This window comes from Strix uralensis, chromosome 1 (assembly GCF_047716275.1).
Source record: "Strix uralensis isolate ZFMK-TIS-50842 chromosome 1, bStrUra1, whole genome shotgun sequence".
Lineage (NCBI taxonomy): Eukaryota > Metazoa > Chordata > Aves > Strigiformes > Strigidae > Strix > Strix uralensis.
Window position 1 is genome coordinate 48,686,560 of NC_133972.1, and position 22,674 is coordinate 48,709,233.

The 22,674-nt window shown below is 40.1% G+C and overlaps 1 protein-coding gene across 4 annotated transcripts in view; it reads right to left on the minus strand.

Annotated features, from left to right (window-relative positions):
- RSU1 (Ras suppressor protein 1) overlaps positions 1–22,674 on the minus strand; it is a 114,562-nt gene that overhangs the window by 65,538 nt on the left and 26,350 nt on the right. For all 4 annotated transcript variants that reach the window (XR_012628571.1, XR_012628570.1, XM_074865165.1 and 1 more), the window contains exons 5-8: positions 18,945–19,063; positions 17,335–17,417; positions 16,950–17,064; positions 317–449 (exon numbers count right to left, since the gene is read on the minus strand). Coding sequence is in view for 2 of the 4 variants with exons in the window: in XM_074865165.1 (XP_074721266.1) it covers positions 317–449; positions 16,950–17,064; positions 17,335–17,417; positions 18,945–19,063 (450 nt within the window). In the remaining 2 variants the exon portion in view is untranslated. The remainder of the gene's footprint in view (positions 1–316; positions 450–16,949; positions 17,065–17,334; positions 17,418–18,944; positions 19,064–22,674) is intronic.

A 22,674-nucleotide genomic window follows, 5' to 3' on the forward strand; every position in this document is an offset into this window, starting at 1 on the left:
AAGATTAGTACTTCTCAAAGGCTTGTAATGCTTGCTCTTTTACATCTCTCGTGTTACTTAATAGTTCTTAGAGATGAACAACAAATGCAGTACAATATGAGTCTTTGTGCTTTTCTAACATGTCGAAATTACATTTATTTCTCTTCTTGTCAGCAAAATTCCTTAATAAAAATGTGCAGGTTTGCATATTTGCCCTGAATACCAAGCTACTGCATGGATTATGAAAGGGTGTAGCAGATAACACTTTGCCAAACACACTACAGGAAAAAAGCAAAACCAACACAGCTATAGTATATAAGTGACATGTAATACTTACTATTTATATGTTTCTGAACGAATGTATTCAAAAACATGAGATACTCCCAGCTGGAACTGGTCAGCAATAGGGGTAACCCAAGGGTTGTTCTCTGCTTTGAAGACTTGCTTTTGACCAGTCAAATCCAAATTTCCTGAAAGGGATTAAACAAAACAGCGTAAGAAAAAAATTTGATATATGAAAAATATTAAAGAAATAGCTTGCTGTAAATATAAAACTTTTCATTCATTTCAGAGAGTACAACCATAATGAAAGCAAATATTTCAGTCTTAGCGGAGAAGAATAGGAGGACACAGTAGTTCCCACCATGATGGATGCAGTTCCACCCTACACATTTCAGTGCTACTACATACTGCACAGCAGGATTGAACTCAGCCCACTGCATATAATATTTATTCATCAAATGAGTTTTAAGTAGGGCTTAATAGTGCATAGGTGTTGGGCCCTCTCTACCATGGCTTGCAGGAATAAAAGGAGAATGACACTGTGGTAGGAATTTTCCCTGCTGAAGCTTAGAATTGCAAAGCATTTCTCAATCACTGCTCCAAGCATAAGGTCAACAAGCAATGGCCAACAGGCTTTTTGCCTTTCCAGCGCCCAACGTGTTGTTTGTACCAAGATCCTACCACTGATCCATGGTTATAGTTCTCTATACTGAGAAAAGCAAAAACGTCATTCTTGTAACATGCCAGTTTTACCTATTATGTTGACAGGAAGACTTAAGAGACCTTTTAGGGGTTTACTTGGGGTTTGTTTGTTTGTTTTGTAAATGTTTACCACCCAAAACCAAAACAGTACATGTTCTACTGAAATTCCTCATGACTATGGATAACACAAGCTGAATTCCAGGATGGTCTAGCCATTGAAATATTTTCTTGTGTTCTTTAAATTAAGAGATCTGTGCTACCATTTTAGATTTATTTTAGTGAATTTTACACTTAAGAGAGGCCTATCATCCCCCCTGAAACCTAAAGTAACAAATAAAATCTTTAACTATGGAAAACAAAGCAAAAAAAAATGTACAAGGTTTTGAAGACTTACTGAACCAAGCTGTCAGAGAAATCTGAAATCAATCTGATGTGCTAGTTTTTCAAAATTAAAGGCACCTGTAGCATGACCACACATGCATACTATGAGAGCTGCTGCAAGCAGTGTGCTTGCTGGCCATTTCCAGTGCATGTTCTACATTACAGCTAATCCTTGACAGGTTTCCCTTCGTAGAAAGGGTTAACACAATTAGAGTAAAGACAGACCATTATACCATGTGAAAAGATGTCATGCATCTCATATTGGCCTATCAACAAGTAACCATTACCTTAGCAAGCTCATCTGTCAGCTGTCTGAGGCCTGTTCTTTTGAAATAACAACAGGCAGGGAGCATTTCACCCCTCTGTCAGTCAGGCAGCAATTGCCCTCGCTGCCTCACGCTTCAGTGCGCCTCGTTAGGAGCCTCGCACCCATCTCCTTTATTAAGGGACTCGGCAGCCCTGTTCTAACAAGGATCAGGAAGCAGGATTAAGTACTGTGACAAAGAGGACCTAATAAGCTAGAAACTGGAGAGTCTAAATCTATGCTGGCTGGCTCTAGGCGCAGGCTCACGCTGCTCGCTATTCAGTTTTCAGGCACAGGCCACCGGGGAAGCAAGCCAGCACTGTGATTAGCTGTAACCCTCTGACCGGTGCTGCTATGAAGATCATGTATCACTCAGGGGCTTGCTTTGCAATTGCAAATTGGATTTTCCATTTTATTACCTGCAAAAAACCACACACATTGCTCTCCAAAACTACCAATGCTGTAAGCACTCACTTGTAATTACAGCTCTACAAGTACTGCGTCATGGTAAAATGATCAATCTGTGTACAACTAGTAAAAATAGTTAAATCTAGGGAGGCAAGCTTGGCCCCATCATGGGTCAGATTCAATGTTCTTTATAGGAATAAGTCACACATTCCCAAAATCTCAATAGCCAGGATCTCAGCTGAATCATTTTGTCCCAAACTGTGTCAGAAATTTACCGCCCAGGGGATGCTGCCATATTTTTCCATTCCCACAGCGTAGTGTGCCCACTTCCATTCCAAATACCATATGGCCCGTTTAAACATAATTAATTGTAATAAATACTATTGTACTAAAGCCAGAGAACTCTTACAGCAAAAAGAGGACTCAAGCAAAATGAACTGTAGGTCTCCATGCCAAAGTAAGTAATCATTTTCCTCCATATTCTATTTTTCCCCAAAACACACTGCAGGCAGGTACAGATATTACTTTTTACCTTCAGAGAGAAGGGGCAAGCAGAGGCCCTAAGGGTAAAATTAATCTCATTACAGAGAAAACGGGCACGCAAAAGTCCATAACCTGCACTGAAATCCACCCCCTCCCTGCCCAGGATGCCCCTCTGTGAGCCCTCCTGGCAGCAGCTGGCCCAGCAGCCCATCCCACCGGCCACCTACTGGTGCAGCAAGAGGTCAGCTGCCACCTCACAGTCTGGGCTTTTAACAGAAGAATTGAATGAAGTGTTGTAGCGTGAAAAGGAACAACCTGTCTGTCCTCATGGCAAGCACCAGGCAGAGAGTGGGTGCTCCTCCACAGTGAAGTAAAGCAGGGCCATCTCACAGAAAGCAGGAAGGACAGGGCACCTGATGCCTTAAACTCCTCCCCTGTTCAATACTGACATTTCCATCTGGAAATGAAGGACACAAATGGGCAGAAAACTAAGGAGGATAAGAAGTCATGGAGAGCCTGCCCCACCTTATCAGCACTAGGGAAGAAGCAAAGTCTAACACTCCTGCCATAAGGCAAGCCACTTGAGAACAAAGAAGCCACATAATTAGAACTGAGACAGGGTGAAAACACGTCACTGCTGCATAACCATTTATTGCTTAGGGCTACATCCTGGTGTCTGTTCTGCACTTACAACTAAACCACGTGTGAATCAAGGGCTTACCTAAATCTGCTCCGGCTACAGGACATCCAAGGAGCCCCAAGCATGAGGCCAAAGTCTCAGTAATGTCTCAGGAACAGTACATGCTGGGGCACAAGCACACAGGAGCCCTGCATGAACCCTTCTGCCCCAGTGCACCAAGACAAACCCAGCCGTGTGGAAGAGATGATCAAGCCCGCCTGAAGCAATGGCTCTGGTACCAGGCTCACTGCAGGAGTGCTGTGCAACTGGACCTTACAGATGTGTCCCTGTCACCCCCCCAACCATCTCCTTGCCTAGAAGGTTTTTTGTGGCAGCACTGTTCTAAGAAATGCTGTTATTCCATCCCTACAGCACTAGAGCTACAGGGCAAGAAAAGAGCCATGGCAGATGCGCCTTTATGCATATTGTCTAACAGCAGCATCAGCAGAACACTATCCCCAGGCCTGTAGGAAATTTATACACTGTTCTGCTACACGGATCACATCAAATCCCTCAGATATTTTTAGTAAGCAAAATACAAAATTGCCTCTAGTAAAAATCCAGTACTAAAGATTCAATCACAAAATATATTAGGGTTGGAGATTGCATTGTTCATTGCTGGTTTGTTCTTTCCATGTACATCAGCCTATTAAAAAATATTTATCATCTCTAAAATTTGGCATAACTAGTAGACTAAAATTCTATTTCTTCATAATGGACTTAAGGTTCTTACTATTTTGCCATACTGAAAGAGACCAACTCCACTGAAATGCATTACAGTCACATGCCTCTGGTAAGAGAGGAAGAGGAGGCTGTAAGACTAGTCAGCACAGCCCCTTTCCTAGATCACCAGAATGTTTTTCAAATTATTTTTGAGCACTTCTAAAATTATTCTAATAAATAAATAAATAATCAAAACTATATATCCCAGAACCCAGGTCTAACATGCTTAAAGAACCTTCTAATTTCTAAGCCTGAAGGATACTTCTTTTAAGCTTTCTATCTTGAATGGACATAAATTTCCAAGTAGGAAGAATGCAAAGTGGACATATACTGCTACCAGTGAGCAGATGCTGAAAAGAGAAGAGTCTGGAAAAAAAGAGAGCAGAGAAAAAGGTCTAACAGCTGATGGCTATGGACAACCTGCACAGAATGACCAAAAACTTCTAAAAGGAGCCAGCTGTGTAGTCTCAGAAATACCTGATCTTGGCTTTTTTTTTTTCTCTATCTCAGCACTCATTGTGTCTAAAGATGATCCTGAACCATTAAGTTTGCTTGGATCACTGTGACTGAACTTCTGTGTTTAACCCACCTTAAAACCAAATTGTTCCTATGCCTAACTAGTAAGCTGTACAGACCTGAAAACCTTCTGCTGTCCACACCTCTTGTTAGCTGCCACCTGGAAGCTACAGTAAATAGATCTACAACAAAACCCCTTGAAACTTCCAGGACAAAATCAAAGTATGTATATTTTTAATGTGTTCTAACTTAATGCCTTCCATTGACTAAAAATACCATTTACCACTGCTTAAATTCAGAGCTCCCACAGATATAGGTGGACTGAAGAGACATCTCATATGATAACGGGCACAACCTATCCTGAGTGATGTTAAAGGGAAAAGGCAGCTACAGTTTCCCTGTACCTCCCTCACTAAATATATCCTGCATTTGATCTAAAACATGATAGTCAATGTTTCTTCTTATTTTCCCTCAGTGCTATTGAAATAAAAAGTGGTTTTGTGTGAACATTCATATTTTGCTCAACTGCCTGTAAAGGTCAGGAAAGAGCTCATAAAAGCAAATAAAATGCTGCCTCCCACAGTCATGTTTGCAGAAAGTGTCAGAGTGAGCCAGTGATAAGGGTCAGAGCCAGCTGAAAAGGCCCAATGGTCTTTAATATCTTCATATGTGATCTGGACGATGGGATCAAGTGTACCCTAATGAAGTCTGTCAATGATACCAAACTGAGTGGGGAATTGGACACTTCAAAAGTGAGAGCCAGCCTGCAGGAAGACCTGGATAGGCTGGAAGAGTGGGCTAACAAGAACATTATAAAGTTCAACAAGGACAAATGTAAGGTCTTGCACCTGAGAAAACATAACCCAGGAGTGCAGCAGAGACTGGGATCCACCTGGCTGGGGAGCAGCTCTGTGGAAAGGGACCTGGGGGTCCTGGTGGACAACAAGCTCAGTATGAGTGAACAGTGTGCTGCAGTGGCAGAGAAAGCCAACAGGATGCTGGGTTACATCAGCAAGGGCATCACCAGCAGAGATAAAGAAGTCATTATCCCACTCTACTCAGCACTTGACAGGCCACACCTGGAAGACTGTGTTCAGTTTTGGTCCCTGCTATACAAAAAAGATGTGGACAGGCTGGAGAGGGTTCCAGAGGAGGGACACAAAGATGATCCAAAGACTGGGAAGTCTGTCATATGAGGAAAGGCTGAGAGAATTGGGTTTGTTCAGCCTTGAGAAGAGAAGGCTTAGGGGAGACCTTATCACCATGTTCCACTATTTAAAGGGTGGCAACAAAGATGGAGATTAGCTTTTTACAAGGAGTCACATGTAAAAGACGAGGGGTAATGGGTGCAAGTTACTCCTGGAGAGATTCTGATTGGACACAGGAGGAAAATTTTTCACAATGAGAACAATTAGCCATTGGAATAATCTTCCCAGGGAAGTGGTGGATTCCCCAACATTGGATGCTTTCAGATTCAGCTGAACAGGGTACTAGGCCATCTTTTCTAGACTGTGCCTTTGTCAAGAAAGGTTGGACCAGATGATCCCTTCCAACCTGAAATTCTACGATTATATGACAGCAGCTAAGCCACTATCCATCATATTTGAGAAGTTGTGGCAGTCCAGTAAAGTTCCTGCTGACTAGAAAAGGGGAAACATAACCTCAATTTTTAAAAAGGGAAAAAAGGAAGACCCAGGGAACTATAGGCCAGTCTCATCTCTGTGCCTGGCAAGATCATGGAGCAGATCCTCCTGGAAACTATGCTAGGGCACATGGAAAATAAGGAGCTGATTGGTGACAGCCAACATGGCTTCACTCAGGGCAAATCGTGCCTGACAAATCTAGTGGCCTTCTACAGTGGGGTTACAGCATTGGTGGACAAGGGAAGAGCAACCAATGTCATCTACCTGGACTCGTGCAAAGCATTTGACACTGTCCCACACGAAATTGGGAGGGACTTGGATTTGACAGATGGACCACTTGGTGAATAACGAATTGGCTGGATGGTCGCACTCAAAGAGTTGTGGGCAATGGCTCAATGTCCAAGTGGAGACCAGTGACAAGTGACGTTCCTCAGGGGTTGGTATTGGGACCGGCGCTGTTTAACGTCTTTGTTGGTGACATGGACGGTGGGATCAAGTGCACCTCAGCAAGTCTGTCGACAACATCAAGCAGTGTGGTGCAGTCGACACGCTGGAGGGAAGGGATGTGCCATCCAGAGGGACCTGGACAGCCTTGAGAGGTGGGCCCGTGTGAATCTCATGAAGTTCAACAAGGCCAAGTGCAAGGTCCTGCACAGGGGTCAGGGCAATCCCAAGCACAAACACAGGCTGGGTGATGAGTGGATTGAGAGCAGCCCTGTGGAGAAGGACTTGAAGGTATTAGTGGATGGAAAACTGACTATGAGCCAGCAACGGGCACTTGCAGCCCAGCAACCCAACCATATCCTGGGCTGCATCAAGAGAAGTGTGGCCAGCAGGTCGAGGGAGGGGGTTTTCCCCCTCTACTCCGCTTCAGTGACACCCCACCTGGAGTGCTGTGTCCAGCTCTGAGGCCCCCAACATAAGGACATGGACCTGCTCGAGCAGGTCCAGAGGAGGGGCATGAAGATGATCAGGGGGCTGGAGCACCTCCCCTGTGAGGACAGGCTGAGAGAGTTGGGGTTGTTCAGCCTGGAGAAGAGAAGGTTCCAGGGAGACCTTATAGGGGCCTTCCAGTACTTAAAGGGGGCTACAGGAAAGATGGGGAGGGACTCTTTGTCAGGGACTGTAGGGATACAACAAGGGGTATGGTTTTAAACTGAAAGAGGGTAGATTTAGATAGAAGGAAGAAATTCCTTCCTGTGAGGGTGGTGAGACACTGGCACAGGTTGCCCAGAGCAGCTGTGGCTGCCCCCTCCCTGGAAGTGTTCAAGGCCAGGTTGGACGGGGCTTTGAGCAACCTGGTCTAGTGGAAGGTGTCCCTGCCTGTGGCAGGGGCGTTGGAACAAGATGATCTTTAAGGTCCCTTCCAACCCAAACCATTCTCTGATGATGCTATTTATCACTTTGACCAAGGGTGTCTCCAGACTTCCCAGGCTCCTCCTGTCCATTAGATCTAGCCTGCAAGCACCTCTTATATGCAGCTATAAGCCTCTCATCCTCTTGTGACGTATGATATACGGAGTGTGTCATAGCTACCCAATGTATGTATACTTAAAGTATAGTAAGGTATAACTAATGTACATAGGCATTACCTCAATACAAACAACAGAAAACAGAATGAACACAACCTGACTTGTCCTTTCCACTCGAACACCCCTTGGCAACACTTTAAATACTTTCAAAAATTAAAAGGTGAAATAAAGTAATTAAACAACTCTGACATTTGAGAACTGAACATTGGCATTCAGCATAAGAAACATGATCCTAGCTGTAAAATGCCAGATCAACGCTTCTTTGTAATGGTTTAAATTCATTCCTAGTGGAGCTTCATTAAAATCAATGGAAATAATTTTTAGCCTGTATACTGTTGAGTTTCACATCTGTGTCCCATTGATACTCTGACTCACTTTCCAGCCTACACTCTACTGCACTGACCTCAAGGAAAGTCCTCAGGCTATAACACAACCCTTTTAGTGATTCCTCTTAAGACTGCAATTTAAACGTTCTTTCCCTTTATAACACAAAGGTCTTACGCTCTCGCTGTCGTACCTAAGGACAGGAGGAATGAAATTAGTTTTATTTCTTTATTTAGATACAAATACCCCTGAATCCTGTTTTATTAAATGCTAAGTAAGGGATCAATCAACTACACTAAATTTAAACTTAGGTTATATGTAAAAATATGTCTGTCCTGGCTTGTTACAGATTTTCTTTACACTACAGGGCTTATAATTTTTATTACTTTTGTGGCAGGTGCTTTGTGTCCACAGAGAGAGAGATTGGTTTAAGCATAGGGGTGGAAGAAATATCATGACTATTATGTCATAAAAATGATATGAAAGCAATTAATTGTGAATGATGTCTTAAAATCTATGTAAAAAATTAAAATACTTACTGATTTCTATGCCACAAAGTGTTATTAAAAGCAATTTTTACACTAATCTTAAGCACATGTAAGCTGTGCATCGGTAACTCGTATCATTCCTATAAAGATGATCACCTCTGCTATGAAGACCTCTACCATTTTCGAAGGATGAGTAACAGGAGAGAGTAGAGTTAAACGGTAGTTATAAAGGAGCAGTAAGGCAACAGAGAGCAAAGACTTCTTGTACGTAAGTGAAGTGTGACTCAATCTTTTTGGAACCAGCAGAAATATTCATAGAAATATTCAGTATGATAAACAAATCTACAGCTCCATAGCATATGTTGAAAATATACATTTGCTTATTGATGAGTTTCTATGCACTAGAAGAAAACAACTAGTAAATCTAAACCTAGACTGAAGCGCCTCCAAAAGATCGATCCCAGCAACCCTACATTCTTGTGCTGGAGAAGGTCTAACAGTATCACTTGGAGTCACCAGTACTCCAGTGAAGCCCGAAATAGCATTTGTGATGGTTTTACAGAACAGGTGAAAAGGTTCAAGTCTCAAATAATAAGAACTCAGATTCAGTACATACAAATAAACCAAACAGATACTCCAGAGCGTGAATCAGAGAGAAGCAGGCTGGAAGTCTTCCTTATGACTGCTTTCCTGACCACACAGACGGGAACACCTGCAGCCTCACACGTGAGCGTAAGATAGGAAGTCCCAGGGTAAGAGAAAGTTGAACATGCAATCTGAAAGTCAAACACTGAAACCTTAGCCCATCTTCAGTTTTACAATCATTTTCAGGGACAGAAAACAGGAGTGCAGACATTGTAACATCACACATTATTCTTACAACTTAGATGTAAATGAGAATTTCCAGTAATGAGCTCAGAGATTAGACCCCAACTGGAATGTTCACTTGAATACACCTAACAGTAGATCTCTGTCATTTCAGTAATTGAAGAGTTTAATAAAGACATTTCAAACAGAAAAACATGTGGACTGAAAAACATCAGATGGGAGACTGCCAGTAGTGTCTTGTTCAAATGGTTTATCACTGTTAAAATGCGTTCTTTATTTCAGTGCTGAACTGAGCTGCCTTAGTTCTCAAACACTGCTGCTTCTTCTGCCCAGTTACAAGGGAGAAAGATGACCTGTGCTTTCTTCTCATGGAGTTAGTGAGGATCGGCAGCTAAGTCTCTTCTCACTCTTCCCTTTGATAGGTTAAAGACGCTGCTTATTATGTGCGATCCCAGAATACCTACTCCGTTTGCTTCAACTCTTAGCAAAAGGACCACAGCTGTAATAAAGTAAAAGCAGACTAACTAAATCTTGACTTCTTTACCCTTGACATAAAGGTGAAGTGATACAGGGCAAACAGGTATTGCCTCAGCTACCGCTATTACAATTCTATGGGAAGAGAATTTTACTCTCCAGCACTGTCCCACCTCAACCTTTCATAGAATAGAGTTTAAAACAAAGTTAATTTAATCCATATTTATATGAAATTTCAGCATCATAGCAAAGGTCAGCCAGAATCATTATACCAAAGTGTAATGGGGAGTCTGGCACAAGGAGACTTCCACTCCAGAATGTGTCAGGACTGAAGATGAAGCCTGGAAAAGACAACAGAATGGATGAAATGCTGAACTTCTCCCTTAAACCACATTTCAGGTATTAAATACAGGCAGAATATAGACCTAACCCGGCTGGGCAAACTTGCATTTCCACATTCCGGTGACAGGAGGACTGGTTAACTCTCTGGGAACAAGAGAAGAGCCCTGGCAACTTCTACCATCACTCCAGACAACAAACCTGACCTTAGCAGGACAACTAGCAGAAAGAGTAAATAATTTTAACATGCACAGATGAAAGCCACAAAACCAGGAATTTAATGCAGCACAGAAGGCACTCCTAGCCAAACAACACTCTGCTAATGGCTTGTACTTCCACATGACAAATCATGCTCTTTCAACAGCCAAACTCCACCACACACAGCCTTCAGGTACCAAGGCAACCAGCCCAGATGATGCTGTGATGTGGGTAGCTAAGGGGAATGGCAGAAGAAACAGCAAGAAACTACTTCAAAATGTTTCCTATATTCTTTCTAAAATTATTGCAAATTACTTATGACTTGATTAATTTCTCCCTCATTCCTAATATAAGAGAGATCATTTACTAGAAGACCTGCATGTATTGCCAAGTTTCACCAATTTCTTTCTTTGAAAGGTAACACATTCTGCTAGAAGTACCATTTCCTTCACTGCTCTGTGTAACAAATGTCCAGCACTGACCAGGATCTTGAGGGGCAAAACAACAGTCACTGCTAAGTGTTCCCAGTGAAGAAACTGAAGAAACTCACTATGAGGCAGACGGGTTTTGGAACAAAAGGAATTAATATGATGTCAAAGTAGTTTAACATCAAAGATGTTTTAATGGCACAGGAAGTATTACAGGCTTAAGAGGATCAGCATCCCAATTTATTTTGAAACATATTGCACATTTTTTACAACCTCAGAAACTCCCCTGGGATTCTCAATTACAGGGGAATTCAACAGAGTATTCTGTCTTTGAAGGGTCCCCATCAGACCAAAATCTAGTTAATTTAAAAATATGAGTTCAAAAAGGATTCACTGTATTGCTTCTGCCCCGCACCTTTGAAACTTCTATTCAAACACAGGTTGCCAAGTACTCAGTAGAGCAAAACCACTTTTAAGTACCATGAAACACATAAAATGAACCAAATTTAACAACAAGTATAACATTTGCTCAGATTGGCTCTAATTACAGTACTTTTACCTACCACAGCTCCAACAGAACAGATGAAATATTTGCTGACAGAAACATCATTATTATGCTGATGGTACTTATAATCAGAGTACAGTCAACATTAGGAAAGCCTACACACACACTGTAGTCATCTGAGAAGCGACAGTAGGACTTGCATATTTTAAAAACTAATGTAAGATCAAATCTGAATCTTGGGAATTTTGGCAAGAATTACAGCAGTGTAAGGAAATGAATGCCTGTGGTGTAAATCTGAATGATGGGCTGTAGAAAACATCTTTCTGTGTATAATGAAACTGCAGAGTTGTCATCTCTTCCCATACACCTTAACTCCCGTTAAGTACTCTGTGGAATCAGCCTGGTTTCTAACTATATAAAAAGTGGTGGGTTTTGGTGGTGGTGGGTTTTGGGGTTTTTTTAGCTTAAAATAAGCCTAAAATGAGAAACACAACTAGAATATTCACAAATTTTCAGAGATGCTTTTCTTACATAAATGATCTGTCTGTGACCTATCTTGTTACGTACATTTTTCTATTATTTCTTAACTAATAACTGGTACATCAGTAGTCCTAGAAAACAAGTTATTTCATTTATCCACTGGGAAGTTTAGTAAAGCTCCTCAGTTTTTTACACCACTTTTGCCTTCTTTCCAAAAGTAGAAACATTTTTTTTTAAGTTACAAGGTATCAATTAGTTGTTCCAGTGCTCAGAGCTGGTGTCCAAAGAGCCCCAGGATCTTTAGGCTTCCAACAAGCACCACAGACCTATATTTTCAAGTTTGAGTGATGCCTGCAAGCAGCTGGTGCCTGCAAGTTGAGGCCTGTAACAATTAGTGATAAGAGAAGCATTCCATTATACCTTAAATATTAAGAAATTCTTTTACTGAACAATGTTTAACTTCGTATTTAACAAGACCTGAGTGATTAAAATGTACAGAGAAAATATCCTAATCTTGAGAATAGATACATCCTGGCAGAAATGCTCAAACAAGGCGGGCAAGAAGCTTGGCCGGACAACAGAGTTGGGCAACATCCAAGGAGAAGAAATTGTCCTCAAAAGACTTGTGATCATAAAAGGGAAAAAGGAGTAGGGGGCTAACTCCCCAAATGACCACCGACAACCAAGCGAGACCCCCGCGCATGTGTAGTGTAGTTTTGCAATGCCAGCATTATGTGAATGTAATAGATAGGCAGAAAGGTGGAGACTTCCTGGAAAATGGATGAATATTCATGTCTTTAAGGTATATAAAGAACGAACTTTTGTTTTAGTGTATGCACGTTAGGTGGAATGATGCCCCGTGCATCCAGTGCTGCAATACAGAATGCCTGCTTTCTGGAACTCCAAAACAAGTCTTAGAGCGAATTCCGGCTTTTACGGTAACATGAGCAGCATTGTGTTGTGACACAGGTAGAGTGCGGTGACAGTTTATACTGAAATAAGAAAAGTTAGGCATTTACGTCTAGTATATTTAGAAAAGAAATACCTTTTGTGAAATAAGTGATTCCTATGTTTGCACATGCCTGTTATAATTACCTAAGTACACTGCTATTTCGATTTAATATTAACTTGAACAAACAACTGCAGCAACTACTTTGCGTAATGTAGTACTCACAAACTATTTTAAAATGTCTTCCTGTGATGGAAATATTGCGACTTTTGGCAGGACTCCTTGAACTTTCTATTTAAAGCCAATCATTTACCCACAGAAGATAATTTAGCTATTCAAAACTAAAAAATGATGAAAGAATTACTTAGCCATTCTGACATAGAGATTTAATTTACAAAATGCTTCACCCTCCTTAAAAAGGAACGTGACTTCTTACCCCATCAAGTGGTGTTTTTTCCTTTTTAAAGAGCTTGAATTTTCTACTTTTCAAGCATGTATCTAACTTCAGTTTTGATAGTGTCTCACTTTACCTGAGGAAATTATTTGATAAACTCAAACAGTATTGAATAGTATACTTAAAAGCCACTGATGCCAACACTGAGTTTTGGAAAAAGAGGATGGCAATTACAAATGCATCCCTAGAAATCACTGTTCTTCCCAAATGCATATATATGAGTGAACTCTGTGTATGTGTGTGCACACATGCATGTTGGCAGCAGGGTAACCAACACAGTCAACATTAGAATCTGGGTTTTAAAAATCATGACATTTGTTTTCACATAAAACCCACAAACCTACAGATAAGCTAGTTACATTCTCTGGGTGGCTATTTAGATTTAGCTACAACTTTGTGAATATTCTGCACCATATATTACTCTTACACTCCTGACTCCGCTAAGAAAATCTTTGTGTGTCACATATGGGTCCACCCAGATGACCAGACAATGAACTTAAAACACCATCATTGATCTTACTAATTGCATCTGCCACTTTACGCAGTTCTTGTTTCTACTCGGCTTTCTTTCCAAACACCGTTCCAATTGTTAAATAGTCAGAATACACAAAGTGACAGATTTAGTGCTTCCTTGGCAATTTATATAACTGACTGCAACTCTGTTGTTGAAGTGAATCATGATTTATTTGTCTTGCAATGCAGCACATAACCTTTTAAATGCTAGGGAAAAAAATGCCAGCGCTTCTTTAAAGTTTATATATGACTGCCCACCACCATTCCTCATGATCGGGTTTTTTGAGAGACAAAATGATAAAAACAAGCTGCAAATTCCACCCACCTACTCCTGGCCATTTCCTGCATTCATCACTCACACATACTGTATTTACAGACAAGCACACTCACCCAGAGCACCAGTGCACTCCTTTAGACCACTATTTTCCTCCTGGGCAAGAATATTTTTCTTAAATTAGTGATAGGTATTCTCTGCTAAACTAAGCAGAGAATAATATTGATCTCCCCCAGCCCTCTTACTGGCACGTGCCATGCTCAATCATGTCAGGTGAAATTAAGAGCAGACTGCAGGGTTTTATTTATTGGTATCTCTTTCCATTCCAAAATTGTGATCCCAGTGCCTGTCTATGGCCTTTTCTCATACCCTACTCTCCATGCCTTCTTCTGCATTTATTTCCACTACTGTTAAAAAACAGTTTAATGTACTCCTCCCCTTCTCCTCATTCAAATACGCTGGTTTATTCTGGTGTTTATACTGTGCCCATCTCCCTGGTAAATGAGTGTCTAATGACTCCTTGCTGTCCACCAGTGCCTGAACTAAGCCAGTCAAAAGCCTTCAGCATCTTTAATTATGAAAGTGATAATGAGAGAAGATAGATTGTTTACTTTAAATGGAACAGCAGTACCTCCAATTAATGCAAATAGGATCGCTTCATCGAAAAGCTATTTATCCAACATGCACAGCGCCAAGTATTTGGATAGTTCTCCTTACATTATAATCCAATTTTAAAAATTTAGGAGGTAGAACTCAGCAGATAAAATTGTTTTTTCCTCAGATGGCAACTATGGAATTAGCAGTCCATTCATTAGTGTGTAACACTCACATACCACCTTTCATTGGCAGACTTCAAAACTATCTGCAAAGGCATGCTTCTCTAAATTGCCCTAGTTTGCTGAAGGGAAAACAGGGTTGCAGAGATGAAGTGACTTTTTCTAATCATTCAGCAGATTCATGCTTGCCTGTGGCCTGCTCCTACCCGATCTCAAACAAGCCACCACAAGCCCAGCCTGGTGCTCCATTTACTTCCACTCTCTAATGTTTGCCTAGATGTTTAATAAACAAGCAAGACCATTGCTTTGCGCAGTAAATATGCTTGCAAGTTGCACAAGTTGCAAATCTAGACTTCAGAGTAATGTTCTCTGTAAATATAACCCAAAATCTAGGCTATTTTAAATATCTGACATAGTTCTAGCACTACACATGGCATAGACTGCAATAGAAGTTACGCCAGCTGATCATGAATGAGGATCTTGGGTGAGGCCGCAAAATGAAACATTGATAATTTAATACATGAAGAGAAAAGCATAATTTATAGAATAGCATTTGAGTAATAAAGAACAGAGGTGACAAGCACTTAAGCTGTGTCAGTGCACCTCATCTTGATCAGGTGGGGCAAAATTACAAGTCCTTTTTCTACCAGAATGTGATATTGTTCTATAATGCAAATAAATGTTAACTAAAAGGAGAAATGTTTCCCTGGGTCATCCTGAGGTTTGCAGATCACTACAAAATAAACATCAAGAATTTTGTTTAAAATGTTTCCATTTGGTTTGGACAATGATGATAAAACCATTTAAAGTGAATCTGCTGTTATGCTTGCAAGGCAGCAGCATGTTTAGAACATTTAATTAGCCACAGAAGGTGGTTAAACTCAATGCAGCATTTAACTTCCACTTTCTGGAAAACACAAGGCTATAATTTATGAAGCTACATAAAAGTATATTTACAGATACTACATGCTTCTGAAATGTTATTGCTGCTGAAAGAGACTTTATAAATAAATATGACTTTGACAAAAAGCTGAAGAAAGTATGCCTGTGTCAAGGAATAAACATCTGAAATTAAGGAAATGAGAGCAACTTTCATCTACCAGTGGCGAGAAAAAAAAAAAAAAAACAAAACAAAAAACTCAGCATCATATAGTCCGCTAAATTGATAAAGGCAAAAAAATCATGGCGGGTGAGCAAATAAGAGTCAAAACAAGCATCTTACCCCACCTCATAGAAAAAAGCAGATACTTTGCTGTACAAAACAAAAAGCATACATTTCAGATTGTCACATTTATGCACACAGCTGCCGCATTCTCTAATGGGTCGAAGCAAGTTCTTACGACAACAAATATTTTGCTTTATGCTGCTAACTTCAGTCACTATCTTCCTGAGTTTTTGGAACTATTATTTGGAAGATACTAGTAGAAACAAAGAAGCTTCCCTATATAACAGTCCACAATAACAAGAAACAAGGAATAAACCCTATGTAACAGGTGTTTCAACAGGTAATTGACACACCTACATTATTCCCAACAAAAATATTTTATGACAATCTTTAAAAAGATCTCAAACCAAATGCTGTCTTGAGGCAAACAGGCATAACTTCTGTCAAAGTTAATGGCCCTCACATAAAGTGGGATACAGCAATACAAATTCAGCAAAATCAATAGTTAGGTTTCTAAGAAAAATTCTACCTTATAGGTTGAAAGAAGCCACTTATAATCACATTTAAATGGCCAGTACCACAAATTCAAAGTTGTCAACCACCTCCACTGGTTTAAGTGAAAGAGCTGTTAATTCACTAAGGTAGGCTACTGAAACAGAAAAACAAACAAAAAAAGCCCCAAAACTCCTCTAATTTATCTGTGTTTTACTCTAGTTGATCACACTTTTGTTTTTACAGGAACAGTCACAAAAAAACCACTTATACTGTCATTTTTGCTTAATATAAAACCCAGCCAGAAACAAGAATAGCTTTGCAGACCCAATGATATGTTATATAAAGCAAGATGCTATTTACAAATTGTCAGTCAGGTGTACTAATACACAATGAAAATGTAACATGTAACAAAATAATAAAACCAAACACACATCATCTTCTGGCCCCTTCTGCATATCCCGTAGGAGTGAGAAAGTGAGTATTTCTCAGGGGAAAGTAAATATTAGCAGCTATGACAACTTTTGTTGTAATCATTTCCTAGAGTTTAACAACTGGTTTTGTTTCAGAGGAAACACAGTGCATCATGATTTATTATTCAAATAAATAAATGATTATCCATAATCTTACCTAGTTCTGGGGGCAGCACAGTAAGACGATTTCCCTGGATATGAAGTTCCTTAAGCTGAGTGAGCTCACCAATTTCTTTAGGCAGTGATATCAGGTCATTGTCTCTAAGACTCAGCTAAGAGTGAATATAAAGTAGTCAGAACAATTTTCTGTTACCATAAAGCAGCCTAAACTAGAACTCTACTCCCTCTGCCCCCACCTTTCCCCTAAACGCTCAATTCTTCCAATTTATTTACAAGTGTCTGCTGGTAAACAAGAAACAGTTCCAGGTGTAGTGGTCTATTCCTGTAAACATACCCTACTACTCCTCAAATTGACTAGATTCTATTCCTACAAGCGTTGCAAAAGTGAATTGATTTTCCCAGAATTTAGATAAATTACTTACTATCTGCAACTTTGTGAGCTTCCCAATATCTGGCGGCAGGATTTCAAAATCGTTGTCACTTAGATAGAGTGCACGCAGGGTGGCTGCAAATTAAATAGCAATATATAAACAGGGTGGCATATAACCCAACCATTTGAGGTCTAATCAATAAAAGGGAGTCAGGTTTGATTAATAATCCTGACTTGGTGAAAAGCCTTTGACATACCCAGGGCTCACAATAATAACAAGCAGGTCAAACTTAGATTTACTGACTTATTGTATTGTTGGTGTGTTCAGGAAAACATCTATATTCAAAAGGACTGGCACAATTAACAATTTCTACAATAGTAGACTCTGGCAGGTTCTGGCATACAGTCTCAATGCTTAGCTGTCAGAATACAGTCATTACTCTTTATTACCCCTGATTCTTATTTATTGCATCAATTTGCATCCTAAACAAACATTAAAAAAATCATCTGAGTTTTTTGGACAAATACACATCTATGTTAAGCTCTACAGAAAGCACAGCCTAACACTGGGAAAGAGACCTTAAAAGAGAGCAATACAGAAGACTCAAATTGTATAATTTGTAATTTCCATGCTTAGTCTTTATGAAATTCACAGAAGAAGAGATGACCCAGCACAACCATGTAGCTTGCTATTACTGAATGAGCATATATGACAGTTCGGAAAAAAAAAAAAAAATTAAAATGGAGACTCACAAAGAACTGTTGGGTGCAGCGGGAAGGAAGGTGGTCAGGTCAGCAAAACCTCTCCTCCCCACCAGAGAGGGGATCCCTTTTGTCTTACGCAGTTTACTCCTCCTCCTCTTTTCATTTTATTAAATGTGACAATTTTTAATAATGCTGACTTTAAAATTCCCCTCTGCCAGGTTACAAACACGAAATCTCTCAGACAGCAGCACTCCTTCCTCTCCCCTCGCCTGTCGCTTTTGCTGCTAAATGCACTGATCCTGAAGCCACTTCAGCATAGTACACTGAAAAGACCAGTAAGGTAGCAGCATCACTGAAATCCAGAAAGTGCCAGAATTCAAGTTGCTTAGGCAACCATAATGCAGCCTTTTTGCACATATGCATTACAATAACTTTATTTTAACTCTCTGAGTATATATTTTTAACATGTTCAAAATGTTAGCTTAGCTCTACCATTCCTGTGCCAAGCTTTGTAACCTTAGCATATTTTTTTAACATACTGGACACTTCAACATGCACATGCTGTTAAAAATATTTCAGTAATGAACCATCGGGAACACAATTATTTTTAGAGTCAACACACAACAGTTGCCTTGCAAAACAGTTTACTTTCTGCCGAGTTTTGCAAGCTTCCATGAAGTTTTAAGTTTAACTGAATATGGGATCCAAGGAAATATTACTCAGAAGAAAACTAATATACCATTACTAACCAAGTCTTCTTGTGTCCAATGGTGTCAGGTGACTGTATATCAGTGATAAATATTGCTAAGCTATGTAGAAATATCCAAGAGATATTCAAAGAAAAACATAAATATCAGAAACATTCTGTTGAAGTTTGATCTCCATCAAATAAATTTCAACTGCAGAAAGCAAAACTGTACCATAAAGATTTGCAGAGTTTCTAGAAAAGTTTCTTACTCAGATAGAAGAAGTTTCCTGGTAGAGAATTTTCATTTAAGTTGTTGTAAGTCAAGTCAAGCACCTCTAGAGCTGGTAAAGAACCAAATCCCCTTGGCAAGGTGTTTAACCTGTTCATGCTGTAGGTAAAGAGGGAAAAACAGAACATGACATCAGTATTCACTTCATCTAGTAGGAATAACACAGGAAATGAGAGTTTCATTTCTAAAAATGTAATCTACACCAAACTTCCCCTTTGTTTTGAAAAGGGGTTAATGCTACAGGATCCTAAGCAAGCCTTTCGCCATGCAGACTTTTTATCTCTCACTCCCATAAACATGCCCAAAACTTAGGCACTCAAGGGATCCCGCCTGTTATGTCAATCAACAGCCACACCTGGAACATGAAGCACAAGGGAGAAAGGTGCCACAGTGCTATGCTCATCTTAAACAGTGTGCCACGGAGAAAGCTGGCTCTTGGTAGGTGACCTGTCTTCTAGCTAAACTATAAATTACCCTTTTGCACATCATCTTGACCATTTGCCATTCCACTGTACCACACAGCTCTTTACCATGATACCAAATACAAAGAGGAATACCTCAACTGCACAGTGTTTATGTTAATTGATAATTGCTGCTCAAACCCCTTAAGAACAGCAGATTTGTGTCACTAGATAACTATTGATGCCCATGGACCACGGAAGTAAATAAAATGTCAGTCCTCTGATTGATGAGGCTTAGTCTAAATATAGCTCATTCAGCCAGTCTTAAGAGGGTTTAGGATAGCTGTTCCCACTGGCAACAGCCAGAACATGGGGAAAGCTCCCAGAAGGAAAAGGTTCCTCTGATAACCTGGAGCAGACAAGCTACAGAAAACAGCAACTCTTCTCTGACCTCAAAGGGCCTGAACAAGGTGATCCACATAACCGCTAGTGCTGCTACAACGACAAGGAGAGGCAAGTTGCTGGAGACTACATTCATAGAACCTTACTGTTTGTGTGCAAACTACAGCTCTGGCTGCTTATTATATGAACAGAAAAGAACAACCGGCTTGTTATTCATACTGTCCCTATTGCGTGTACACCAAACATACAGCTTGCATGTATGGATCTTACTTCGGTTGTCACCTAGGCTTGAAAGTGGAACAGAGAAGATGGGCATCTTCAGGAAGAGCACTTACAAGTAACTATTTTGAAGAACTGGATTTTATTCTTCTGTGTTGATTGGACTTTCACATGTTATCTCTAAACATATTGTGAATTTGATTCTCCTTCTGATGCAAAAGTGATAAATAGCAACAGCCACAGCTGAAGTCAAGAGATGTAATGTGAATGTATGAAGCGTGATGTAACACTAAAAACTATGAAAACTCAAGTCAAAGTATTGACAAAGTTGGGTACCCCAAAATAATAAAGACTTTTGGTTCTAATCTCTAGGGCCTTCCCTCCCCCATGCAATGTTTGTCAAACACTGTGCTATACTATGTGATAAATACTATGAAATACATCTGTAGGACAGTTAATAAGCTCATCTTCTAAATGTTCTCTAAACACAAGAGCAGCTGCACCTCCACTGTAAGCATGATGACTACACATCCACATGAGCAAAGGCAGAAGAAGCACATACAACATTTCTTTTACAGACTCTCAGATACTAATCTCACCTTTCCTCTCCCACTTTTGCATAAGCCAGTCCCACCAGAACTGGTAGAGATCAGCTCTGTAGATATGTACTTCTTCCTCATCCCCCACAAGAAGTCCTACCAGGGTCATGCACCTAGAATGACTGTTGGAGTCGTACCTATTAAAATGAAGAAAGGCACTCTCCGCTATTGCTCCTGCACACTTCTCACTGTTTTAAAAACTGTTCTTTGTATCAAACAGGACTAAAGAAAGCAGCTTCTTTTTCACTAGTAAAAAGAGTAAGTGGCCCTGACAGCCTTCCCTTTTGTAAGCAAGGAACAGAGAGAGTGTGTTCTCCCTATTAACAACAGGTAGAATGGTATCTGTTCCTTGGCATGGAAAAAGAACCAGCTGAAAGTCCCTGCCCAGCACTATTCAGCCCTGCAGAAGTTCAAACACTGAGTCTATGCCACAGAAACCATGCCACAGCTGCCTTGCAAATTACTTTTTTTTAAAGCTTTCAGTGCAGCAGTACACCTTCCCTCTTTCGACCCCACCACTTGATCTTTCTGTACTAAAATCCCCCTCAAAATAATCTATGCTCTTATTCAAGCTTTCCCTCTCCCCCAGAGGGCTGTTTTGATGCCCTGTGTGTACACATGCACTGCAGATGACAAGAGCGTTTCTGGGCTGCCCCCTGGCAAACGACTAGGACAGAACAGTTTCCTCTTTCCTGACTCCAAGATCCTCTGAAGCAGAACTCACTTTGCAGAGCTAAGGCTGGGCTGTACATCCTGTGCCTGGAAGATTATGGATAAATAGAGGATTAAGAAGGAAGAGCATTTAATCTACAAGATTTTGGTACATGTGACACATGAAGGTGGCAACTGTGGTTCCAGACGTAAATGTCTTCTGGTCTTAACCCCAAGTGGACTTTTGCACTATGTTTTTTCCATTAATAAAGACCAGTATTTGAACCACACGAACACCTGTCACTGCTTTAACACATGGAAGGAGCCCAACTTCCTTCTCCCTCCATACACTGCAACATTTCTATGTGCCATTCCAAAAGTATGGATTTAACCCCCAAGATATATAGAATCCTGATCATGAATTAATATTTGCTCTGAAAAGCAATTCCATGTTCAGATATTAAGGCACGCTAGAGATCTAAATAAAAACCATAGAAGACAGATCATCATGAAAACATGTATTGGTATTCCAACAGTTCAAGATGCAATTCAATTATCAGCACTTTGCAAAAGTATCTAAAGCAGGATACACAGAGCCTAGCCAAAATCATTTGGTACTTAAAATAGTAAAAAGTTGTCAGTTTAAGGTGTTCAGAAGTTTGAATTTATAAAATACATTCTTTCTATGAGAAGCCTATAAATCTAAAGCTTATCCCTACCAGTGCTTTCCTAAGTAGTTACACTTTAATACGCCCAGTGAGTTTTAAGAAGGTTCTGTGCTTCACATTTATTTCCTTAAGAATTCAAGAAAGCCTTCTGCAACCATAGTTACTATAAAGTATCACCAACTTGTATAGTATGTGAACACTTACCAGCAATGCCTCTGGCTCAAATTCAGTCAGTACTAGCTCTCTGAATTAAACGCACACCACATTTAAAGATCGGCTGCTTCTTTTACAGGTTTAATAGAAATTGAGATGTCTTTAATCCCAAATGTGCAACTTTGGAATTAAAATCCTAAATTAACATGGAAAAATTAGCATTTGGTTTCAGTGGTTTTGTTTGGGGTGGGTTTGCTTTGGGTTTGTTTTTTGTTTTTTTACAAAACAGAACCGAAACTAGAGCCTGGCTCTCGCACAACAACCACAGAATTAAGAGACAGTTGCTAGGGAAGTAAAATTCAGTAATTGTTAAATTTCACTTCAGTATTAGATGAATGTGAGTTGCTGTTGCCCTTAAATGCTTATTGGTATAGCCAGACTAAGTGCTTGATCACTTAAGTACCCGATTACCCAGGACACCAGCTAAACACTCTGAATCCAGAACTGCCAAGTTATAATCACACTTTCAAAAAGAAATTTTAATAGCAAAAAATAAGAAGTTCCAGGTTCAGTTGCAACATTTGACAGTACCTCTATTACAGCAAATTTTTGAATTA